Below are 23001 nucleotides of genomic sequence, written 5' to 3'. Positions count from 1 at the left end.
AAGTATTGAAGACTTTTATATTCCCAAATAGTTACTTTCCATAAAATTGAAATTATTGAATTTTCTAAATTTCGATTTAAAAATAGGTAAATTTTTATAAATTTTTTATATAAAGTCGAAAAAAATTGTTTAGAAATTTTTTGAATTTTGAAAGTAAATGCATATTTATATTTAAATTTGGACACCCGAACTAAGTCGAATTAATAAATGCCTTTGAATATCAATTAAGGTTTCCAAACATAGTTCTTCCTTAACTAGTCAAACATTTTGAATTATTGAATTTTTCTATTTTAGTTTATGAAACAGTTACCTAATTTAAAATTCAAAAACTTAAAATTTTTCTATTTATGAATTTTAGATTTTTTTGAAATGTTTATGCTCCAAAAGAGCTAAAATTAATTTTTTTTGAATTTAGATCATCATAAACGTCGCGTTACGGAGTAATTTTTTGAATTTACATCCCTGGAAAAAAATCGAATCAAAATCAGTAAATTTTGAAATCTCTGAATTTTTTAAGAAAAGTTACTTCATTTGGAGCTCTCTGATTAATGGACTTTTCGAATATGAACTTGGATATTTGAATTCTAGTATCTAGAAAAATTACATAATTTATTAAACACTTTGGAATTTTTGTTTCTTTCGAATTAAAAAGTAAGTGAATTAGGTATTTTTGAATTTAATTTAATATGAAGAAAGTGCCTGCTAAAAGTAAGTTCTGAAAGACGTTTTATAATTATTTATTTTCTCAACTTTTTAAATTTTCAAGTTTTTGAACTTAAATCCTGAAAAACGTTACTTTGGATAGTAAACTTTATAATTTTTGAATTTCCCGTCTCGGAATAAAACTGGACTCAAAATTGGTAAATTTTGAATTTTAAATTCATTGAATATTTTCAGAAGAGCTGCTACATTATTTAGATTTTTGAATTAAGGTCTCTAGAAAATTTCACATTTCGAATTTTATTTTAAAATTGAAATTTTTGTGAATTTTTAAATTTATGTCTAAGAAACCGACTTCTCTCTTAAAAATTCAATAAACACAAATTTCAATTTTTATATTGAAAAAGTTTTTTATGTTTTTAAGAGCTGTTGAATTCATTTTTTTTTTAATATAATATATTTTTTTTAAGTACATAAGACTTAAGTAAATTTAATGTTTATGCCGTAAATTTTAAATTTTTTTAATATCTGAAGAGTCACATATTTTGGAAATTGAAAAGGTTTTAATTTGTTTTTTCAAATTGTATATTCAAAAATTCAAATTTTTTTGGATTCGTAAATTTCTGAATTTTTACTTTTAGATCTCGAAAGGGCGTAAGAATACACTTTTGATTGATTTTTAAATGTCAGTAGAGTCTCGATAACGTAAACGTCCTATAACGTGAACATCCCTAAACGTGAACAGCCTAATTGGTATTCAGCCTATTCTAAAACGTGAACGCCAAAAATATCTCGCCTCTATAACGCGAACGAAAAAATATTTATATCGTTTTACCGCATAGTGCGGAGCTATTTACATCTGTGGGAAATCTATATACTTTGTTTCCTATGTTCCCTTTGTCGGCAAGTTTAGTACTAACTTAGTGCTTTTGCATATCGCCGCCAAATTGTATACAATCTTGTTTGTACATGTTTGGAAGAGATATGAAATTTGCGTCTTATTCAGTGTTTGTTCGCCGATCAATACGAAACAAGCACGATGTCTACTAAGAAAGTAAATTATTTAACTCTGGAAAAAAAAACCCAACTGTCCGATGTTAGTACAGGTTGCGGAGTTACCTTTTTAGCAAAAAAGTATGGAATAGCCAAATCCAGGGTGTGTGCAATTAAGAAGAAAAAAGACCAAATTACTTCAACAGTTGCCTTGACTTTTTCTGAACCAGGTAAACGAAAATCTCTTAGACCTTCTGAATATCCATTAATGGAAAAAGCTTTGTATAAGTGGTTTTTGCGACAACGAGAGAGGAATGCACCAATAAGTGGTTTAATTTTAAAAGAGAAAGCCAAATATTTTCACGAAAAACTGTACGACAAAAATTCCACTTTTCCTGCGAGCTCGGGGTGGTTGCAAAAGTTCAAGACAAGATTTGGCATACGCTTCCTCACAATAACTGGTGAAAAACTATCTTCTCAGCCCGAGCTGGTTTCACCATTTTTCAGAAAAAATCAAGGACCTAAACTTAGACTATAACCAAGTGTACAACGCCGATGAAACCGACTTGTACTGGAAGCTTTTACCCGGAAAAAACTGCCCCTGGAAGAAAAACAGCCTAAGAAAGAATAACGTTTCTAGCATGTACAAATGCGACTGGACTACATAAATTGACTCCTTTGGTAATAGGGAAAGCTAAAAAACCACGAAGTTTTAAGAACTCTTACATTCCTGTACACTACAAAAACTCACAATCTGCATGGATGACAGCCGGAATTTTTAAGGAATGGTTCAAAGAAATGTTTGTTCCTGAGGTAAATTTCCTGCCATAGCTATACATTTCAAAATTAAAAGTTTGTTTTAATTTTAGGTGAGAAAGTTTCTTAAGAAACAAGGTCTTCCAGAGAAAGCACTTCACCCCCAGTCATCCCCCAGTAGAGGAACTTTTATCTGATGATGGACTAATTCAAGTTATGTATATGCCTCCCAATGTGACACCCCTAATTCAACCTATGGACCAAAACGTTATTAGGTTGACTAAACTGCATTATCGCTCCATGTTTTTGGCAATGGTTGTAGCTAATAAATCTAAGGACATGAATGTCATTATCAAATAATATAACTTCAGGGTTGCTATTTTAAACTTATCACGAGCTTGTTGTTGGATGGAGTTGGAAACATATTTTCGAAAGCCAAAGCAATGATGATCGTGAAGACACAATACCCTTGGCAACTCTTCGTCAAGAATTGCTAAGCCTGAATAGCATTGTAGAGACTAACCTCAATTTATTAGAAGAAATTGATCCAGGGCAAGACTTCGAACGTGGAGATATCGAAGAATGGAATAAAGATGACTTCGTTGAACATGATGAGAATTGTCCTGCAGTGTCTAATGATTCAGAAACCGAACAGCATCAAGATCCAGAGGTTTCTCAGGCTATGGATAAAGTCACTCACGTTGAGGCAGTTCGTATATTTAACAGAGGTCTAGAATGGGCGGAGCAAAACAATGCCGACTTCGAGGATATTTAGTCTTTATACAAATTACGTGAATGTGCAATAAACAACGTATCCGTCAAACAAAGTTAGATAATTTTTTTCTAAAAACAACGGATTAAATATAAATAATGTACATTGTACTTACTTACATACATATACTTACCTATATAATAATTTTTTTTTTCTTTATACCTATACATGGTATACCATATACATATACATTTTCAACTATGTATTACTTACTGTATAACATGTTTTTGTTTGATTTTCCAATAAAATATATATTCAAAGTACATATACGTGTTAGTTTATCATGCGATTAACTTTATCCAGTAACATGAACTTCTCGAAAACATGAACACGGTCATCCCTAATTAGTTCACGTTATCCAGACTCTACTGTTATATCCTGAGAGTTACTTAATTAGGTACCTATTTAAAAAATGTCGATTTTTTCGGAGTCTTGAATTTCTGAAAGTTCTTTTTTATTTGAATTTTAGTGAATATTGAATTTTTAAAAGCGCGATTCTTTGGATTTTATATTTTAAATTTTAAGCGTTAATACAATTTTTCTTTAAGTATTTTCTAATTTTTTTTATTCCTGAACTTAAACCTCGACAAACATTAAATTAATAAGGAATTTTATTATAAGGAATTTTTAAATTTAGGAGTTCTCTAAAATTACTTAATTAGGCTTAATTATGCGTTTGCCTGGACTCAAAATTGGTAAATTTTTATTTTTAAATTCATTGAATATTTCCAGAAGAGCTGCTACATTATTTAAATTTTTAAATGTAGGTGTCTAGAGAATTTTATATTTCGAAATTTATTAAGAAATTTGGAATTGTTGTAAGAGTAATGACTTTTTAAATTTATGCCTTGGGACGAATCTGACTTAAAAAAATCTTTAATTTTTTAATAGTTAAACTTTGGCAAAGCAGCAAAATTCAATAAACAGAAATTTTAATTTTTATATTCAAAAAGTTTTTTATGTTTCCAAAAGCTGTTGAATTCAATTTTTTAATACGGATCTTAAAAGAGTTAAGTTTTTCTGAATTACTAAAGATTTAGGCTGTAAATTGTTGAATACCTGAAGAGTCTGCTGATAAAATATGGAATAAAAAAAATAAAATTTTTTTAAAAATTCGTTTATTTAAAATGTATATGCAAAAACTCAAATAAAGGCCGTAAGAATACTTTGAATTTTATATTTTAAAAGTTAATAAAATTTTTCTTTGAGCCTTTCCTAGAGTTTTTTTATCCCTGAATTTAGACCTCAACAAAAGTTAAATTAATAATATTTATTATTAAAGAATTTTTAAATTTAGTAGTCCTATAAAATTACTTAATTAGGCTTAATTATTCGTTTGCCTGTAAGTAAAGTATTAATTGTATACTGTTTTTATGTATATTATATGATTATTTATTTTTTAATAAAATAAGAACCAATCAAAAAATGCCATACCATTAGTTCCAAATAAGAAAACCACAAAAACTAGAAACACTTTAAGTTTTACTAGCATGTTGAACCACTAAATGACCAACACAGTATTAATTAAAAAAATATATATACATATATAATTTATGTGTTATCTTAGGAATAATTACCCCCATATCATACACAATTTTTTTTTAAATTAATATTTTGTTGAAGCTATGATGAAGGATGTTAGGCATGTGTAACATTATCGCACAAACCACTTTCAGAAAAAACGATTTTTATGTTAAATTTATCAAAAAAGAGCCAAACATGTTATTTTTAGATAGATTATATTAATGTATAGTCCGTGTTTTGCATTAGGAGTTGATTTTTTAACGTCAAAAACAATTTTAATTAACCTTGAAAAAATTAATATATACTTAGAGATGTTTTGAGAAGATGCCTCAAGAAGCTCCTCAATTCCATTACAAAGTCCTAATATAACTCCACCTAACTTCAGTAAATAAAAGGGTTATTTGAAATTTTTAGAAAATTACAGGAGCGTTTTTTTCTTGTCATTTATATGCAGAAAACTTGTATGTACTTTCCCTTCATGGTAAAAAAACTTATTTTTGCCTCAGATGCAAAAATGTAGGATAGCATGGAGATAAGCCGTATTAAATTTCAGATAAAACTAATAACAAAAGACTTAATACCCCATGTAAACATAACCAAATAAAGAGGGAAAAAAGTTTGTTTGCCAAGGACCCCATAGATTCAAATTTAGATTTAACACGATACCATAATAGTTACTTAAGAAGACACTAATACTTTTATAGATATATCAAATGACTCGCTTATACCCCTGCTGGTAACACTTACACCCATTTTACCGAGGGACTTAGCTATTTGGGCCAAACGAAAAGAAAAAATACCTTTTGTAATCCGAAAACGTCAGAGCAGTAACAGAGAGAGAGAGAGAGAGAGAGAGCAGAAGAAAAAAAAGATTTATCCAAGGTATCATATTAACACACCGGAAACTGAACGTTAAAATGCAATTATTTGTAAGTTTCCTCTTTACGAAACCTCCCCATTGTGTCTCGAGTTGAGTTTCTTTATGCTCCCTCGCCCTCCTCACCCTCCCCCCCGCACCCGAGATCCACTGAAAGTCGAGTGTACCTTTTCAGTAACAATCGCTTGATATGGCGATCCCTATTGAGGAATAATAAATACGTATAATGGGGTCTCTTTATTGTCGCAGCATGTGTACCTACCTCCCACTGGTTTACGCCTTTTGTTTAAGATTCAATTTCTAAAACGTTTTTTTTTTTTGGTTTAAAATTTTTACCCGGTGCACGGTCCTTGAATTGATGTTGGTTTTCTTTTTCATTATTATTATTATTGTTTTTTCTTATGTGTTCAACTTGATCCGGAATGGCACCGTGTGGCGTCGTTGTTTAATTGAGCACAAGGGAAATTAAAATCGGGAGAAAAAAACGGAGGGGGGATCGTTATTGTTTTTAAGTTATTTAAAGTATAAAATAATAAAACTAGATTTGGGTCAAAGTCAATTTTTAGGGATTCTTTAAAATTTTAGTCATTTGAAATTATTTTAAGGTGGAGATTTGTTTTTTTTATTTTCCTTTCGAGTTAAATAGACGATTTCTTCCTGGCAATTGGGGTCACTGATTTATTATTTAAGGCTGTTAGGGTCAGTTCTTATCTCCTTCAGGCAATTTGAATGCAATCTTTCGTTTTATTTAAAGTTTTTTTTTTAAATTTTATTCTTGGCTTTCACTTTTCATGTCTTTCAGACCATTTTCCATGACTTACAGTCATTTGGAGTTGTTTGTTTATTTTTCCAGGCTCTTGTAATTCAAAACCAAACTGGCTATTTAGATTTGACGATGCTTAGTTTTAAAGCGAAACATCCGACTTGATATTGATTTTTAATTGTGCTTTTGATTAAAGAGTTTTCTTAATTATATGTTGTTAACTTTATAGTAAAAAAAATTCATAAAAAAAAGTCCAAAATTTTGACCCCTTTTGAAAAATTAATTTAATAATAATTTATATACAAATAAATTTTCACTTAAGTGGTTTTTACGGTTTTTGTTTTTATCAAAAAAAAATATTTTTTTTTAAATTTTGATTTTTTTTTTAAATCGTGAAATCCGATCAATTTTATTATAGAATTAATGTACAAATTGTCAGATGTTTCACGGGTTTTGAGTTATGGACAGTTTCTTGATTTTTCAGTAAAAAAATAAATTAAAAAACAATTTTTTTACGAAATCTTCAACTTTTTTCTAAAAATCCTGAAATAGGTATCCAATCAATTTTATCATTGAATTTATATACACATTTTCAGTTGTGTACGTTTTACTGTGTTTCAGTTATGGCCAATTTGTTTGATTTTTAGTAAAAAAAAATTAAGGCTACAAAAAAATTTTTTTTACAAAATTTTAATTTTTTTTCCAAAAATCTTGAAATAGGTGTTCAATAAATTTTATTAAAGAATTTGTGTACAGATTTTCAAATGTGCATGTTTCACTGTTTTTCAGTTATGGACAGTTTGTTAAATTTTTAGTAAAAAGAAATGTAGGCAATAAAAATTTTTTTTTACAAAATTTTGAATTTTTTTCCAAACATCTTGAAATAGGTGTCCAATTAATTTTATTAAAGAATTTGTGTACAAATTTTCAAATGCGTATGTTTTACGGTCTTAGAGTTATTGACAGTTTCTTGAACTTTTTTCTACAAATCCTGAAATAGGTATTCAATCAATTTTATTATAGAATTTATATACCCGTTTTCAGTAAAAAAAAATTCATGTACAAAAATAATTTTTTCTCACTAAATTTTGAACTTTTTTCCAAAAACCCTGAAATAGATATCCGATCAATTTTAAAGTAGAATTTATGTACACATTTTTAGGTGTGTGAGTTTCACGGTTTTTTAGTTATGAACAGGTTGTTGATTTTTTAGTAAAAAAAATTTCAGGTACAAAAAAAAAATTTTTTACAAAATTTTGAACTTTTTCTCAAAAAACCGGAAATAGGTGTTCGATCAATTTTATCAAAGAACTTATGTTGAAATTTTCAGATGTGTATGTTTCACGGTTTTTGAGTTATGGACAGTTTTTTGACTTTTTTTAATAAAATGACTTTATTTTAATAAAAAAAAATCTTTTCAAAATTTTAAACTTTTTTGTACAATTTTTTTTACAAAATTCCTGAAATAAGTATTTATTCAAGGCTTTTGAAGTCATTTTTTAAGAAAATTCTAATTATTTCTTATTTTTTCTAGCTCTCAACTTCACTTCACTAATTATTAATCCTTTTTTAAAACTTTGTTCTCCTTTTAGTTTTCAAGAATAAGAAAGTTAATTTTAATCCCTTTCAGGCAACAAATTAATTATTATGTAAATTAGGCTTTATAATTGTAGACATTGTAAACTACTACTGCAATTTTTTTTCAGACACTTCAGTAACTTTTAATGCCTAAAATAATCAATTAACTATTCTCGAGTCTCGTCCAGTCATTTTATTTTTAGTCACTATGTGCGCCTGGAATAATCTCTTAAGTTCCTTAAGTCTCTTTCAGAAAATGAAAAATGACTGGAGTCAGTTATGCCTATTTAAAGGTCACTGCAAGTTAAATTTCAGTCACTTGGAATGCATGGAATAATCATTTAAGTTCTTTAAGGCTTTTTAGTAAATCAGTAAAATTCGTAACTGTATTCCAGGCATTTAAGTCAACTTAAATGTCTTGAGTACCCGTAAATTTCTTCTTAAAAATTGAGAGAAATTGGAAGGGCTGAAGGCTTTTGAACTGTTAGTTCAAGTGCGGTATTTGAGTCTCTTAGAGTGCCTGAAATATTCAATTAACTACTCTCAAGTCTCTTTTAGGCATTTCAGTCACTCTGTGTGCATGGTCATTGAGTGGAAGGAAGAGATAGGGATAGAGAGTCGCGTGTCAGGTGTAAATCTTTTTTTAATTATCTTTATACGATCTGATTTCTTAAGAGACCTAGACACCATAAATAATATATCAATCTTTTTTTTCTTCTAAGCAGTTAAAGTGAGAAATTCTTCTTCTCATTTTATAGTCACTCTCATCAAGTTGTTCATCTCCTTCTTTATCTTTTTCTGAATATCAATTTAAGATCGACATTGTTTTAATTCTCTTTAACATATTTTGATGCTCAACTGCCTGGAATAAATAAAATCATATTTTTCTTCCAGGCAATTAAAGAAAGAGATTCTTCTTCTCATTTCACAAACACTCTCACCAGGTTACTGTCATGTCTGGATCCTCTTTTTCTATATTTTTGACAATAGACAATAGAATTTTATTGCTTCTTAAGTAATACAATATATACTTATAGCAATAGAGTACAGATATTACAAGGAAAAATATAATAATAACAATAATAATAATAATAAATGTCTTTTATTATTCAAATTCATTACAAACTTGATACAAAAAAAAACAAAGTACCTGAACCTGGCGCAGTCTAGCTTTATATAGCTACTCCACATTATCTTTAAACAAAAAAAAAAAAAAAGAAATCAGCTGAATCATAAAGCACCGTTTACAAAAATTACAGTTAAAAAATAGGTAGCGAGGCAGTATTATTTAATATAATAAACTAAAAACTGTAACGTAAAAAATTGGCTATAGTTATAACCTATATAAACTAATCACTAACCTAATTATACAATAATAAGTAATTACATAAACCAAAACCATATAATATGTATCATAAGAAAAATAAAATACTAGTTATTGATTATAGAACCTTTAGTTGGGAGAAAAATAATTACAACTTATGCACTAGCCCCAGTAATCAGTTCCTAATACATTTTATTTTAAATCAACTCTTTTCCTGTAGGTCCTTGATCTCCAATATTTTAGGGTGAAAATAAAAAAAAATATCAAAATTGTTATAATATAGCGGAACAAATATAGGCCACTCATCCTAGGAAATTCTTGACGGCTGATGATTGTGGCATTTTATTAAAAATAATTTGCATTGCTTCTCTTCTTTAAAAAAATAAATAAGGACACGAATACGTCGTGAACGACAACGATATTTATCTTCAGCAAAGGAGGTATACAGAAACCGCTTTATCTGAATCCTTTTGTCGGATCTTCTTCGGTTGTTTAAAAGAGGTTGATCCGCGTCTGCTCCCGAACAATTAATGCGGGGAGAGAAAGAGAGAGAGACTATGGTGAAAGTTTCCACGCGAACAATCACATCAAAATTTAATTATAAAATACATATTATGAATCAAACCCCGGAGAGGAGAGCGGCACGTCCCTCTCTATTCAATGGGTCACCCCATCGTCATCATCCCCGAAATGCAGTTCAGCTCGATTCGGTCTCCCCGGTACCGTATTGAATACATGAAGCCAGTTATTAGGTCCCATTGTTAGCCTGTAGCTAACAGATCGTATAAATTATATTGTAAACAGTGGCGTGTGTTTAGTTTTATTGTCCCGAATTAAACTGTGGTTATTCGCCCTTGTTGGTGAGCCGTTTAGGACTGATTGATGACGATTTAATTATTTGTTATATGTTTGGGGGGGGGGAGGGTTCGTTTTTAATTTCGTGAAGTGAAGTTTTGGATATATATTTTATTTCATATGCGATAAGTGATTTTTTTTCATTTATTTTCAACAAAATTATTCTACAAGGAATAAAAAACACTGTTGGAAAAAATAAAAAGTAACAAAAGTAAATTAAACAATATCAATTACCTACCCTATGTATCAAGCAATTGAGACAGAACCAGAAAAACCAAGACCTAATGCTCCGAACACAAGGTAAATATTGTTTATCGGAGAGCAATCGACTTCACTATCCAATAACCCTTGGTAATTTAATTTTTATAAAAGGTAAAAACACAAAATCTACAGCATCACAGAAACATTTGATAAAATGACAAAGCTTACATGTTTCGCTCAACTAGAGCATCATCAGACCTATAATAATTAAGATGATGTAACCCGAAAAAATGAAAATTCAACAAAACCCTACCAAAAAAAGTAAAACTCTTTTCTAGCTTCATTTGATTCTGCCTATGAAGTCCATATTACAGAAGCAAATATCAAACAGGAGAAATGTTTACGACAAGTTGGCAAGTCATTGATAAATCAAATAAATAAAAGAAGGTCAATTGAACACCAGAGATAGTGGAATACTCCATGGACGGACTCTTAGTGTCAGAGACATGAAATCAAGAATTTTAAAGCATTAGTTAAAATGCCAAATTTGCTCAGTTTTTCAAGCATGGAACAACGAACAACCTTATCAAACGCTTTTGCATAATCAGCACTAGCTAGAAGACACATCAAATTGTCATTGATATATTTTTTGATTATCTTGGATTATGGTACTTGAAATTAGCAATGATTGATTTAGTATTTTCTGCAGAAATAATTAAAATCCGTTCACTAAAAGTCCAGAAAATCGAATTTTTATTCCAGGAGTGTCTGTTAGGAACAAATTAATTTGTTTCTTATTGACAAGTGATTATCTTGGATTATAGTAGTCAAAATTAATAATGATTAAATTATGAACTATATTGAAGTTTATTTTAGTCGTTTTTGAAGAAGTGACCAAAATCCAATTTCTGGAATTCATAAAAATTTTATTTTCATTCCAGGAGTCCCTGTAAGAAATAAATTAATTTGTCTCTTATTGGCAAGTGATTATCTTGGATTATAGTAGTCAAAATTAACAATGATTGAGTTATGGACTATTTTGAAGTTTCTTTTAGTATTGTTTGAAGAAATTACTTAAATCCATTCACTAATAGCCAAGAAAATAGAATTTCTATTCCAGGAGTGCCTGTAAGAAACAAATTAATTTGTCTCTTATTGGAAAATGATTATCTTGGATTATAGTAGTCAACATTTAACAATAATTAATTTATGGACTACCTTAAAGACCTTTTAACTCTTTTTTTGAAAAAATGCTTAAAATCTATTCACTAGAAGTCAGGAAAACACAATTTTTATTTTAGGAGTTCCTGTAAGAAACAAATTAATTTGTCTCTAATTGGCAAATGATTATCTTGGATTATAGTAGTCAAAATTTAACAATAATTAATTTATGGGCTACTTTAAAGACCTTTTAACTCTTTTTTTGAAAAAATGCTTAAAATCTATTCACTAGAAGTCAGGAAAATACAATTTTTATTTTAGGAGTTCCTGTAAGAAGCAAATTAATTTGTCTCTTATTGGCAAATGTTTATCTTGGATTATAGTGGTCAAAATTGACAATGATTAAATTATGGACCAATTTGAAGTTTCTTTTAGTCTTTTTTGAAGAAATGACTAAAATCCATTCACTAATAGTCAAGAAAATATAATTTCTATTCCAGGAGTACCTGTAAGAAACAAATTAATTTGTCTCTAATTGGCAAATGATTATCTTGGATTATAGTAGTCAAAATTTAACAATAATTAATTTATGGACTACTTTAAAGACCTTTTAACTCTTTTTTTGAAAAAATGCTTAAAATCTATTCACTAGAAGTCAGGAAAATACAATTTTTATTTTAGGAGTTCCTGTAAGAAGCAAATTAATTTGTCTCTTATTGGCAAATGTTTATCTTGGATTATAGTGGTCAAAATTGACAATGATTAAATTATGGACCAATTTGAAGTTTCTTTTAGTCTTTTTTGAAGAAATGACTAAAATCCATTCACTAATAGTCAAGAAAATATAATTTCTATTCCAGGAGTACCTGTAAGAAACAAATTAATTTGTCTCTAATTGGCAAATGATTATCTTGGATTATAGTAGTCAAAATTTAACAATAATTAATTTATGGACTACTTTAAAGACCTTTTAACTCTTTTTTTGAAAAAATGCTTAAAATCTATTCACTAGAAGTCAGGAAAATACAATTTTTATTTTAGGAGTTCCTGTAAGAAGCAAATTAATTTGTCTCTTATTGGCAAATGTTTATCTTGGATTATAGTGGTCAAAATTGACAATGATTAAATTATGGACCAATTTGAAGTTTCTTTTAGTCTTTTTTGAAGAAATGACTAAAATCCATTCACTAATAGTCAAGAAAATATAATTTCTATTCCAGGAGTACCTGTAAGAAACAAATTAATTTGTCTCTTATTGGAAAATGATTATCTTGGATTATAGTAGTCAAAATTTAACAATAATTAATTTATGGACTACTTTAAAGACCTTTTAACTCTTTTTTTGAAAAAATGCTTAAAATCTATTCACTAGAAGTCAGGAAAATACAATTTTTATTTTAGAAGTTCCTGTAAGAAGCAAATTAATTTGTCTCTTATTGGCAAATGTTTATCTTGGATTATAGTGGTCAAAATTGACAATGATTAAATTATGGACCAATTTGAAGTTTTTTTTAGTCTTTTTTGAAGAAATGACTAAAATCCATTCACTAATATTCAAGAAAATGGAATTTCTATTCCAGGAGTGCCTGTAAGAAACAAATTAATTTGTCTCTTATTGGAAAATAATTATCTTGGATTATAGTAGTCAAAATTTAACAATAATTAATTTATGGACTACTTTAAAGACCTTTTAACTCTTTTTTTGAGAAAATGCTTAAAATCTATTCACTAGAAGTCAGGAAAACACAATTTTTATTTTAGGAGTTCCTGTAAGAAACAAATTAATTTGTCTCTAATTGGCAAATGATTATCTTGGATTATAGTAGTCAAAATTTAACAATAATTAATTTATGGACTACTTTAAAGACCTTTTAACTCTTTTTTTGAAGAAATGTTTAAAATCTATTCACTAGAAGTCAGGAAAATACAATTTTTATTTTAGGAGTTCCTGTAAGAAGCAAATTAATTTGTCTCTTATTGGCAAATGTTTATCTTGGATTATAGTGGTCAAAATTGACAATGATTAAATTATGGACCAATTTGAAGTTTCTTTTAGTCTTTTTTGAAGAAATGACTAAAATCCATTCACTAATAGTCAAGAAAATATAATTTCTATTCCAGGAGTACCTGTAAGAAACAAATTAATTTGTCTTTTATTGGCAAATGATTATCTTGGATAATAGTAGTCAAAATTTAACAATAATTAATTTATGGACTACTTTAAAGACTTTTTAACTCTTTTTTCGAAGAAATGACTAAAATCCATTCACTAAAAATTAAGAAAATAAATAATAAAAAATTATACTCTTTGTCTATATTGATCATAATTATGAAAAGGAAATAAGTTTTTAATGTAATTGAATCTGTAGTTGGGAATCGTATATGGTACAGATCGAGAAAATTCCAAAAAACCCTCTGGTAATTTTTTCATACATGTTTGGCACATCTTGAATTTTCAAAATTGTGAATCTTCCACAAGACAGATTTTTCAAGGAAAGCAAAATTGAAGACTCTAAGCTTGGAATAAAAAATTATTTCCCTTTGTATAAAAAATTGAAACACTGGTTCTAATTTCTTCTTCAGTTACCTCAGGAAATTCTAAAATGCTGCTGGATTTGGCATAGTTATATTAGATGATGGTATGTACTAACTATAAAAGAAAAGGGAAAAGATCTAAGAACCTGTATTAAATTATCATCAAACTGCACCTCCAGTGTTGGGTGGACCAGTAAATGCAATTTACACTTTTTTTTTAATTTTACTAATTAAATCCTGTGAAAAAAAAAAAAGGAAAATTAGCTCTTATAATATACCTACCAGTATATATTATAATGTGTAATTTGCTTTGCTTAGATACTGCTTCCTCTATACATTAAAAGATGTTTTTTATAAAATGCTCGTATAGCATCATTTACGTCCGTAACATGTTTTAAATCCTCCCCATTTAATGATTTAATTAGATTCTATAGACACAAGAAGTTTGCTTTAGAATAATCGAATTCACGGGTTACACTAATTAAGTCTTAGAAAATTTTGTCTTCAATTTGCTTTCGTATATAGTGGAATGGATAAAATCATTATTGTGCCTAATACTAAAAGTTATCCCGGAATGAAATTGAAATATTTTGATCACATTGTCTATAAAAGTGCATTAACACATCTGTTTGTAATTTTTGTTGCCTTTCACAGGCAGCTTTAAGGTTAATTTTCCAGCTATATAAGGTAATTTAAGTTATTTGATTAATTTTTTTCATTTCTCTTATAATTTTTCTATTTTTTCCAATTCGTTCCAGATAACTTCATCCGAGTTCTTTTCAAGTTTAGTAAGTAAGAAAAACGATTTGAAGTCATTTGACTGGTAAATGGAGTTTTGGGAGTTCTCATCTGTTTATGGTTATATTTGCCATATTTTAAGGAATTTTGTTATTTCTTCCAGGCACTTCAGCTTTTCAAGTTTATTAAGGTCAGTTTTTAAGCCTTTTAGGCAGTTAAGGTCACTTTCAAGCAATTTAAAGTCATTTTTTATTCTTTTTAGGGCTTCGAAGTCATTATTCTAGGATTGTAGGATGTTTTCAGGTCCTTCAAGCAATTTCGAAATTATTTTCTTAATTTTTTAAGGATTTTCTTATCCACTGAGGTCACTTCTTAACCCTTTAGGCACTTAAGGTCATATTTTTAAGGCGATTTAAATTGATGTTCAAGGATTGTAAGGTAAGTTTTTATTTCCGTTTCAGGCAAGTTTGGGTTCGTTCAATTTTCAAGACAATTGAAGAATTTTCTTATTTATTTCAGTCATCTGAAGTAATTTTTCAAGACTACTAAGGTCAGTCTTTAATGCTTTCCAAATTTCCAAGGCAATTTAGAGTCGTTTCTTATTACTTACAGGCTTTTGAAGTCAATATTCTAAGGCTACAAGACAAGTTCCTTTCAGGCAATTTTAAGATCAGTTTTTCTATTTTCAAGGCATTTAAAGAATTTTCTTATTCTTTCCGGGCACTTGAATTATTTTTTTCAAGATTACTAATGTCAATTGTTAATCCTTTTATTGGCAGTTCAGATCCAATTTTTAACGTAATTTTAAGTCATTTCTTATTATTTCCAAACATTCTTTTCCTTACAAATTTTTAAGGCCATTATTCTAGTACTACAAGGTGTTTCTTTTCAGGCAATTGTACAGTTGATTTTTTTATTTTTGAAGCATTTAAAGGATTCTCTCATACCTTTCAAATAGTTGAGGTTATTTTTCAAGATTTCTAAGGTCAATTTTTAATCTTTTTTGACTAAAAATGTTAAGGTTATATTTTCAAGGGAAATATGTAGATTTTGTCGTTTCGTCCAAGTATTTTAAGTCACTTTCCAAGTTCACATGTAAGGAACTTCTTATTTACAATTTCTTTCAAGAAATTAATTTAATAGCCTTGTCAAAAACTTAATTAACTCTCTTACGGTGTCATCAACCAACTGTTACATCTAAACGCCTCCAATTACCTGAGAAATGCCTCTACTTTGATTTTAAGAGACCTTAGGAGATCATTTATTCAAATATCGGTAATAGGGATTTAGTTGACTCAGAAAAATTGAACCATAAATGGCTAAAGTGGGAAAACGTGACCTCATTTATCTTGAAAAGTCATTTGAAATGTCGCTTTTTAAATTTTCTTGCGAATGGTTAAAAAGTGCCAGAAAATAATAAGAAATAGCTTCAATTGCCTTGAAAACCTTGGACCTTATCAAACTTGAACAATAACTTCAAATGACAATTAAGAAAAAAAAGTAATTTTTAAAAGAATATTAAAAAATCGATGTCAAGTGTTTCGAATTAAAACTGGGCATCATCAGACCTAAATATTCAGAAAATGGCCTCTGATGTCTGAAAAGGTGGAAGTCAAAAAACTGATAAAATACTTTAAATGCCCGGAATAATTTTTCAACTTTTCTAACGTTAGTTTTTAATCCTTTTAAGGATTCTGTTATTTTTTCTATGTAATTTGACCTCATTTCTCAAGGCTTTTAAGGGAAAATTAAAAAAAAACATGTTTCGCTATATAGATTTTATTTTTATTCACTACCCTCGTATGACTTAGTTAAAATATCAATAATTTATACAATTATAACAAAAAAAAATAAGTACATAGATATACATTTATTTATCTAATAGATATAATATTTATACCGTTTTTTCTAAAGCTTCAACAGATCTATCAATAAATGGAAGGATACAATTCACCTAAAGGTAATATTTATTTTACACGTAATACGTATACATACATTTTTTTATTTAATTATTATATATATATATATATATATATATATATAATAGGGCTTAAATTAGCAGATTTTCTTTTGAATATGTTTATTTTAGAATATAATTCTACCATATAAACTATTGGCAGAGATTACTTATTAATAAAAACAAATTCTTTTTAAGAATTTTTACTATACATTATAAGGAAAATTATTTACGGATTATTGTGAAATTACCCTTTTACTGTTAAAGGAATTATAGAGGCGCTTAGTGTCATATGAATTTTTGCGAAAAAAAAACTTGATTTCGAGGCTTTGAAAGCCATTAAGATGGTTCTCTTTAAAATTATCTAATTAATGCAGTGATAAAATCAGATTTTTCATCCCATAAACAGTGAAAAAAAATGAATTATAAAGAAAATCCACTTGACACTAAATGATCACATTCACCCCAAACCGAAACGACACCCCTAAAACCGCTACTCCGAATACGAAGTCTTATCGGAGCTAGTATTAGACCCTGGGGAGGAAGCGGTGGTTTTCTCATTGTAAACGTCGTGCAGTGGCCCCATCATGCTGAGATAATCGGGCGGAGGCCTAATTATCGATGACAAGTAGCCGGTACCGGCAAAGGGTGCCGCCAAGAATCTCCTCGATGGTGAGTAGCGGTGAAAAGGGTGCGGGGGACCCAAAGGGGAGAACGCCGAGGGAGAAGACACTTCCTCGTCACCCACCATCATCTCCATCGCCTGAAGAATGTCTCCTTTACACCTGGAAGTAATCAGTTTTAATGACCACCAACATTATAAACATATTTCAAAGTCTGATGATGATGAGTTAGCTCATCGAAATACATCATGCACTCTTAAAACAAGATTAACATTTAATTTTATGAAGAAAAGACCTTCTTTTAAGAAACTATCTTCCTTATTAACTTTTGAGTCATTAATAGTGAAATATTAATACATTAATAGAGCTAAATCCAAAAACCTACCTTTGTAAAATAGCCTCTACATCCGATCGTCTCTTTCCCGGAAACACCCTCATTAAAATATTCACCGGGGACCTCTGGGGGGGTGAGGGAGTAACAGGAGGATGTTGGGGGAACCTTGGACTATGGTGAGGAGGAATATAGTCGGAGTGAGGATGGCTAACTGGTTCTGGACTGGCAGGGTTGGGCTTCAACGATAAATTCTCGGGGGTGTTTGGGTCGTTTTCTTCCACATTGAGGTCCACCTCTGGACTTGTCACCGGATCGGGGGAGGGGCAAGAGGTGGTGAGTTTCTGAGGTGCCACTGGTACCACATCCTCCTGGTCCGAGTCTGATTCGTCGATGTTGATCCGCGCACGTTTGGACGCTGTAAAAAGAAACCGATGTTAAAAGATTCAAGGCTATCAAGATTTATTGATATGATACTAATTTTCAGCTACAACAATTGTGAGGTTACATTATTGATATCGGCTCACTGTATAAAAAAAAATAAACACACAATTTATCGAAGGGGGAGCAAAAGAAAAGCAAAAGAGCAAAATAAATTGTGCGCACTCACAAACAATAATTGCTGGATGGTTAAAATCGTATAAACTACACCAATTTAATTTTAATATCCCGCGTCAAGCTCGACTGAAAACTAACAGTCTTTTCAAATGGCGTTGTATATATATATATATGTATGTATGTATGTATGTACGTATATATGTTCCCTAATGACTTGTGTATCCTTTTGGAGAGTCGTTAGGGTAAGACGAGGGCCCGTGGGGCTCGATCAATTAAAGGGATTTTCAAGAGATTTGCTGGGTATTTTAGTGGTGGCACGATACACTCGGGCGCGTTTTGCATTATTATTTTCTTTTCGTAAGGTTAAATCGGAAAACAAGAATGGAGACAGTGGTGGCGGCCATACGACCATTAAAATAACGAATCAAGTCCGTTCATTGTATGTAAAAAAAAAATATGAAATTATTGGGTAATAGAGGGAACGGCAAATCTGACCATTGTCCCCTTCTGTCTTGAAAGTATACTTATTTTCCATTAAAATTGACCAACTAATGCAATAGTAAGCGTCTAAATATGTAGGAGTTCCTGTAAAAATATATAGAGGTTCCTAGTAAAATACATGGATATTTAGGACACTATATAGGGGTTTGTAGTAAAAAATATATAGGGGTTTCTAAGAAAATATATAGAGGTTTCTAGAAAAATAAATAGGACTTTCTAGAAAAAAATTTAAGAGTTCCTTTGAGGTCGTGATTCTTGTGACTGCCAGAGATTTAATGCAATTCTAATTTTTTGTCCAAGAGATTGATTTAATAGGAATTTGAAGAATTTCTAATCTTTCAACTCTTCATATTTTACCAGAGATATGATCGGATAAAAAATTATTAATTAAAAATTATGTGAGAAAAAACATATAGGAGTGCCTAGTGGTTAAATATATAGGGGTTTCTACTGAAATAAGTAGGAGCTTCTGGAACTCCTAAAGTGTGTGAAGAATATATAGGAGTTGCTAGGATAACATATAGAGGTTCTTATTTATATATGTGATAGATCCTAAGAATTTTATATTGTAATATGACCAAAATAGTAAAAAATATATAGGGGTTTCTAGGAAAATATATAGAGCTTTCTAGAAAAAAAATTTGAGAGTTTTTTTGAGGTCGTGATTCTTGTGACTACCAAAGATTTAATGCAATTCTAATTTTTTGTCCAAGAAATAGTCCAAGATTTAATAGGAATTTGAAGAATTTCTAATCTTTCAACTCTTCATATTTTACCAGAGATATGATCGGATAAAAAATTATTAATTAAAAATTACGTGAGAAAAAACATATAGTACCTGGTTAAATTTATAGGGGTTTCTACTGAAATAAGTAGGAGCTTCTGGAAATCCTAAAGTGTGTGAAGAATATATAGGAGTTGCTAGGATAACATATAGGGGTTCTTATTTATGTATGTGATAGCTGCTAAGAATTTTATATTGTAACATGACCCAAATAGTAATAAATATATAGGGGTTTCTAGAAAAATGTATTAGAGTAGCTCCCTTAAATGTGTTTTTCAGGTAGTTTAAATAAATATTTTTAGATAATTTAACACCTTTGCCATGATGGTACTAATTTTCAGCTAAAATTGATCAACCAACCAAATGGAAAAATTCGATTTTTATATCTCCTCTGGTTTCAAAAAAAAAATCCTATCCTATTCAGGTCAATAAAATTTTTTAGGGATGTTTTGCAAAATCCCCAAAAGTTCCTGGAATATTCAATAAGAGTCTTTATTTCCTATATATTTCAACTGCACTATTGAAATATATAGATTTTGCTAATATACACGAAATATTCCCCAGTGACCCTTAAGTATAATAATTGCACATAGTAGAATTAAAAAATAATTATATTTCTGGAATAATTAATAAATGAAAATAATTAATAAAAGCAGCTTCTCCAGAATTTTTTAAACGATATTCCAGGCATTTATTAGAATATTTCAAAAAAATAAGCATATTTCATCTGAAATTTCTTCCAATAACCCTTAAGAATACCGTAACAATTTATTAGATTTCATGAAAATTTTTAAGAATATTACAAGGATATCTAAATAAAAATTTATCGTATCTTAACGGTTTTAAATATTCTGGAATACCCCTTAATATTTCTCAGATTATAAGATAATACTTTATTGGAATATTCATATGTATAAAATCGTAAAAAATTTATAGGGTTATTTCCTAAAAAACTTCTAGGTATATTTCTGAAATGTTTTGGAATATCCTCTAATACTGGATCTAAGGGGAAATTCAAAATTATTCCTGGAATAGAAGGATCTTCCAAGAATATTCTACGATTTCAGGAAAAATTTCTTTCTTGGTCGAATATTCTGCAAGGAAGAAAACTGTAAGAAAATATTCAAAGTATAAGATTTTCAAATTTAATTGAGGAATTTATTCTTAATTCTTAAATATTCCATTTCAGATTTGACGAATGTCTAAAATAGCAGCATTCCTGGAATATACAATCAACTTTGTGAACTTCTCTCAGCCTGTAGGAATTCCAGGAATTTTTTAAATGACCTTCCAGGCATTTAATTCCAGGAATATTTCAAAAAACATGTCTATTATCTAAACAAATATTTCTTAAATATACTGGAATATCTTAGAGTTACTTTTTAGATTATAATTAAAAGATATTAATACGGCAAAGATATTCCAGGTATATTCTTAAAAAAATTGTGTAGAATGTAACCATATATTTAAAAAAAAACGCATATGCATGAAATGCGCATTCCTGGAATATCCTATATACAGAAAGGAAACTGTGAAAAATAGTCCAAATTATAAAATTCCCAAAGTATAAGATTCCTAAATATTAATAGATTCAATTCCAGATCTCCCGAATGTAATATTCTGAAACCTTCATGGAATCAACTAAATGGACTTTTTTTAATCTTTATAAGATATTTAGAATATATAGATATAGGAGGAAGGAAATTTCTTCCAATGACTCTTTAGAACACTGTAACAATTAATTGGCAAGAATATCCAAAGAAAAATATATGGTATCTTAATGGTCTTAAATATTCTGAAATATCCCATATTTTTTCCTAGATTATACGACAATATTTCGTTGGAATATTCACATCATTCTTGGAATACATCAAAAATATTAGAACAATCGATATCCTTATGCTACAAAATTTTTGGGGACTTCATTTGATATAATGATTATAAAGAAACAATAGATATTCCAGGTATATTCTTCATAAAATCATCTAGAATGTACCATATTCCAGAAAAATATCCTCCAATGCATAATTATTTTTTTTCCAAGGTCCAAATTTTATTCCAAGGATAAAAATATTTTTTAAGAATATTATATAAGATCTTAAGGGAATTCTAGGTCTATTTTACAAAAAACGTCTGTCTGAAATATCCTGGAATACCTCAAAATTTAGGAAATATTTATAAAAATAATAGGACAAAGATATTCCAGGTATATTTTTCATAAAATCATCTCGAATGTAACCATATTCCACGAAACACTTGTATGTATTAAGTGCACATTCCTGGAATATCCTGCAACGAGGAAGCTGTAAAAAAATAATATTATAACATTTAAAGAGTGTAAGGGTCCCAAATTTATTAGAATATTCCTTAAATTTTACGAGTGTTTCCTGGAATATACAATAAATTTACTGCATCTTTGTCAACCTTTAAAGGACATTAATGGGATAAAAATCTTGCATAAGTTTCCACAATTTTCTTTCTTAATACATTAAGTGATTCACAAATAATGGATGGCATCATGGTTGGGAAAACTCTTGAAGTTTCCACCAAAGGCGTGGTCAGAATCGATTTGAAAACCGCCCCCGCCCACTTTTCAGCGAAAAAGAAAAACTTTCCGTCAGTGTCTATATTAAGCAACCATTATACTATTAAAACTCCTGAAAAGAAATTAAACCGCATTGTCAGAGTTTATGAGTCTTCCCTTTGGGTTTTCCGGGAAAACTTTCCCGACCCGACCGACGATCGCTTGGTAACTGGCAGTAATCAAATTTATTGCACTTTATAAAATCTCCAGCTTTTTCCCTTGTATTTATTTAATTTTTTCCTAAAAAATCATTGAATTTGGAATGATTTGGAAAACTCAAACATGAGGGCAACAGGTTCGGTATAAGATATATATATAAATAGAGTCGAGTAGCGAAAGTGGTTAATAAGGGCGTTGTAAAAGAGCCGTCGTCGCCTCTTCATTACTCGCAAATGATACTTGGGAATTCGCAATAAAGAAGGAATGTAATAGGAGGGGTTGGTTGATATGCCGGTATAAATATGAGTATCTGTTGGGCATCCCCATAAAACGAAAATTAAATATCTCTGTGAGTCGGGCTTATAATGGTTATAGTGGTGCGATAAATTAATTTCCATTTAGACGCCTCTGGAGTTCGCTCGTTTTCTTCCTTATTTATTACGCTCATATGTGTTATAGACGTTATACTTGGAAAATGTATTTTGAAACTGTGTTTGATTTTTTTTGGACGACCCTGTGGATAGGGTTATTGGTTTCAGAAGGTTCAGAATATGAGAAAAGTGTTGAAATTATGAGGCATTAGTTTTCTCACAATCGTATCCTAAAGTTGAGGCTTTTTCAATTTTTATTCTCTAGGCATGGACATTTTTCATAAAAAAAATATTTTTTCAACATTTCCTAATGATAATCTAGCGGCTAGATTTTACTCTATAGATAAGAGAAATGCCGGGTTATGATGGAATCTGACTAGAATTTTAAGATCTACG

General features: G+C 29.5%; 2 protein-coding genes across 2 annotated transcripts in view; one reads left to right on the top strand and one right to left on the bottom strand.

Annotated features, from left to right (window-relative positions):
- Window positions 1-2415: 2415 nt before the first annotated feature.
- Window positions 2416-3184, top strand: LOC126736768 (jerky protein homolog-like). Its single transcript, XM_050441300.1, has 3 exons — window positions 2416-2466; window positions 2557-2754; window positions 2807-3184. Exons 1-3 carry the CDS (start codon window positions 2416-2418, stop codon window positions 3182-3184), a joined length of 627 nt encoding a protein of 208 aa, XP_050297257.1.
- A 13738-nt stretch (window positions 3185-16922) lies between these two features.
- The window catches only part of LOC126736508 (doublesex- and mab-3-related transcription factor A2-like), a 28539-nt gene continuing 22460 nt past the window's right edge, over window positions 16923-23001 (bottom strand). The window contains exons 3-4 of the mRNA XM_050440888.1: window positions 17703-18066; window positions 16923-17479 (exon numbers count right to left, since the gene is read on the bottom strand). Coding sequence (XP_050296845.1) covers window positions 17188-17479; window positions 17703-18066 — 656 coding nt within the window. The 3' untranslated portion in view covers window positions 16923-17187. The remainder of the gene's footprint in view (window positions 17480-17702; window positions 18067-23001) is intronic.

The sequence above is a fragment of the Anthonomus grandis genome, chromosome 5, assembly GCF_022605725.1.
Source record: "Anthonomus grandis grandis chromosome 5, icAntGran1.3, whole genome shotgun sequence".
NCBI lineage: Eukaryota > Metazoa > Arthropoda > Insecta > Coleoptera > Curculionidae > Anthonomus > Anthonomus grandis.
Note: the sequence above shows the minus strand (reverse complement) of the source record. Positions and strands in the feature narration are given on the sequence as shown.